Genomic DNA, 1,323 nt, shown 5'->3' on the forward strand with positions numbered 1-1,323 from the left:
CATGGGGTGGCTGACGGTGATGTGGTGGCTGACAGGATCATGTGGTGGGTGACAGGATCATGTGGTGGCTGACAGGATCATGTGGTGGCTGACAGGATCATGTGGTGGCTGACAGGATCATGTGATGGCAGACAGGGTCATGTGATGGGTGACAGGATCATGTGATGGCGGACAGGGTCATGTGATGGGTGACGGGGTCATGTGGTAGATGCAGGGTCATGTGATGGCGGACAGGGTCATGTGATGGGTGACGGGGTCATGTGGTGTGTGACAGGGTCATGTGGTAGATGCAGGGTCATGTGATGGGTGACGGGGTCATGTGGTGGGTGACAGGGTCATGTGATTGGAGGAGAGCGATCTGCGGGCTCACAGGACAGGCACTACAGAGGTTCCCCGCCCCTTCGTACCTGGCCAATAATACGGCGTTTCTTTCCAGATATTCGAGGGGAAGGAGAAGCGGCTGGAGCTGATCCGGGAACTGCGCACCACGCACGCCCTGCAGGAGGAGGGGCAACTGCTGAAGGAGGAGGATAGACAGGAGACCCTGGCCCTGCAGCGTCAGCATGAACTCGAGGAGCACAAGGTACGTGTCCCCCGACTTCTCGTCATGTTTATTAAAGTGGAACTATAGTCACATTACAAAATGCGATCCATCCCAATCTCTGAGCAAAAATAACAAAAGTTTTCCCCCGCAGTACCTTTTTTCTGCCACTAGATGTCCTCAGTCTCATAGCCAGCATCATTCAACCCACTTCCTGTGTACCCAGATCATCCTGGACCCGCCCCCAACCTGTGATTAGACAGTGAAAGGAGAAGCAGCACAGTGATGAGCCGATCTTTTCGTCACTCTGCTCTCTTCTCCTATTAGCATGCTTCTTCATCCTTGGAGGCGGGCTGAAAAGAAAACAAGAAAGATGGTGGCGTGGGAGGTGCAGCGGAAGGGCGACGAGGGAAAATGGACAACGCAGGATTCACCGGACTAGTGAGTATGTTTTATCCTGAGCATCAAAGGTAAACGGAATATGGGGAATCATTTTCATGGGCATGGGGGGGGAAGGGCTGCTCTAAAATACCGGCATATCTCAGTAATTAGTGACTGGTGTGTCCCTATACACAGGCCTCGGTGCAGGAAGAGCACCTGTCCCGGCTGGAGGGGGAGGTCCTCTCGGACATGTTCGACTTCCTCTCCAAGGAGCTCGTCCGCCTGCAAGAAGAGCGCAGGATCCACGCATTCGCCATGCTCGCCGAACGCCACCGGCGCATCCGAGAAGCGGAAGAAAGCGGGAGGAGACAGGTGGAGGAGCGGAGGAGGCGGGAGGAGGA

At 55.1% G+C, this 1,323-nt stretch overlaps 1 protein-coding gene across 1 annotated transcript in view; it reads left to right on the forward strand.

Annotated features, from left to right (window-relative positions):
* LOC108803210 (protein MAATS1-like) overlaps positions 1–1,323 on the forward strand; it is a gene marked incomplete at its 5' end in the record, with an annotated part of 27,304 nt that overhangs the window by 16,212 nt on the left and 9,769 nt on the right. Inside the window, 2 exons of the mRNA XM_018575051.1 lie at positions 437–583; positions 1,118–1,323. Of these exons, the coding sequence (XP_018430553.1) occupies positions 437–583; positions 1,118–1,323 (353 nt within the window). The remainder of the gene's footprint in view (positions 1–436; positions 584–1,117) is intronic.

This window comes from Nanorana parkeri, unplaced genomic scaffold (assembly GCF_000935625.1).
Source record: "Nanorana parkeri isolate BGI_ZX_2015 unplaced genomic scaffold, ASM93562v1 scaffold3498, whole genome shotgun sequence".
NCBI classification, from domain to species: Eukaryota; Metazoa; Chordata; class Amphibia; order Anura; family Dicroglossidae; genus Nanorana; species Nanorana parkeri.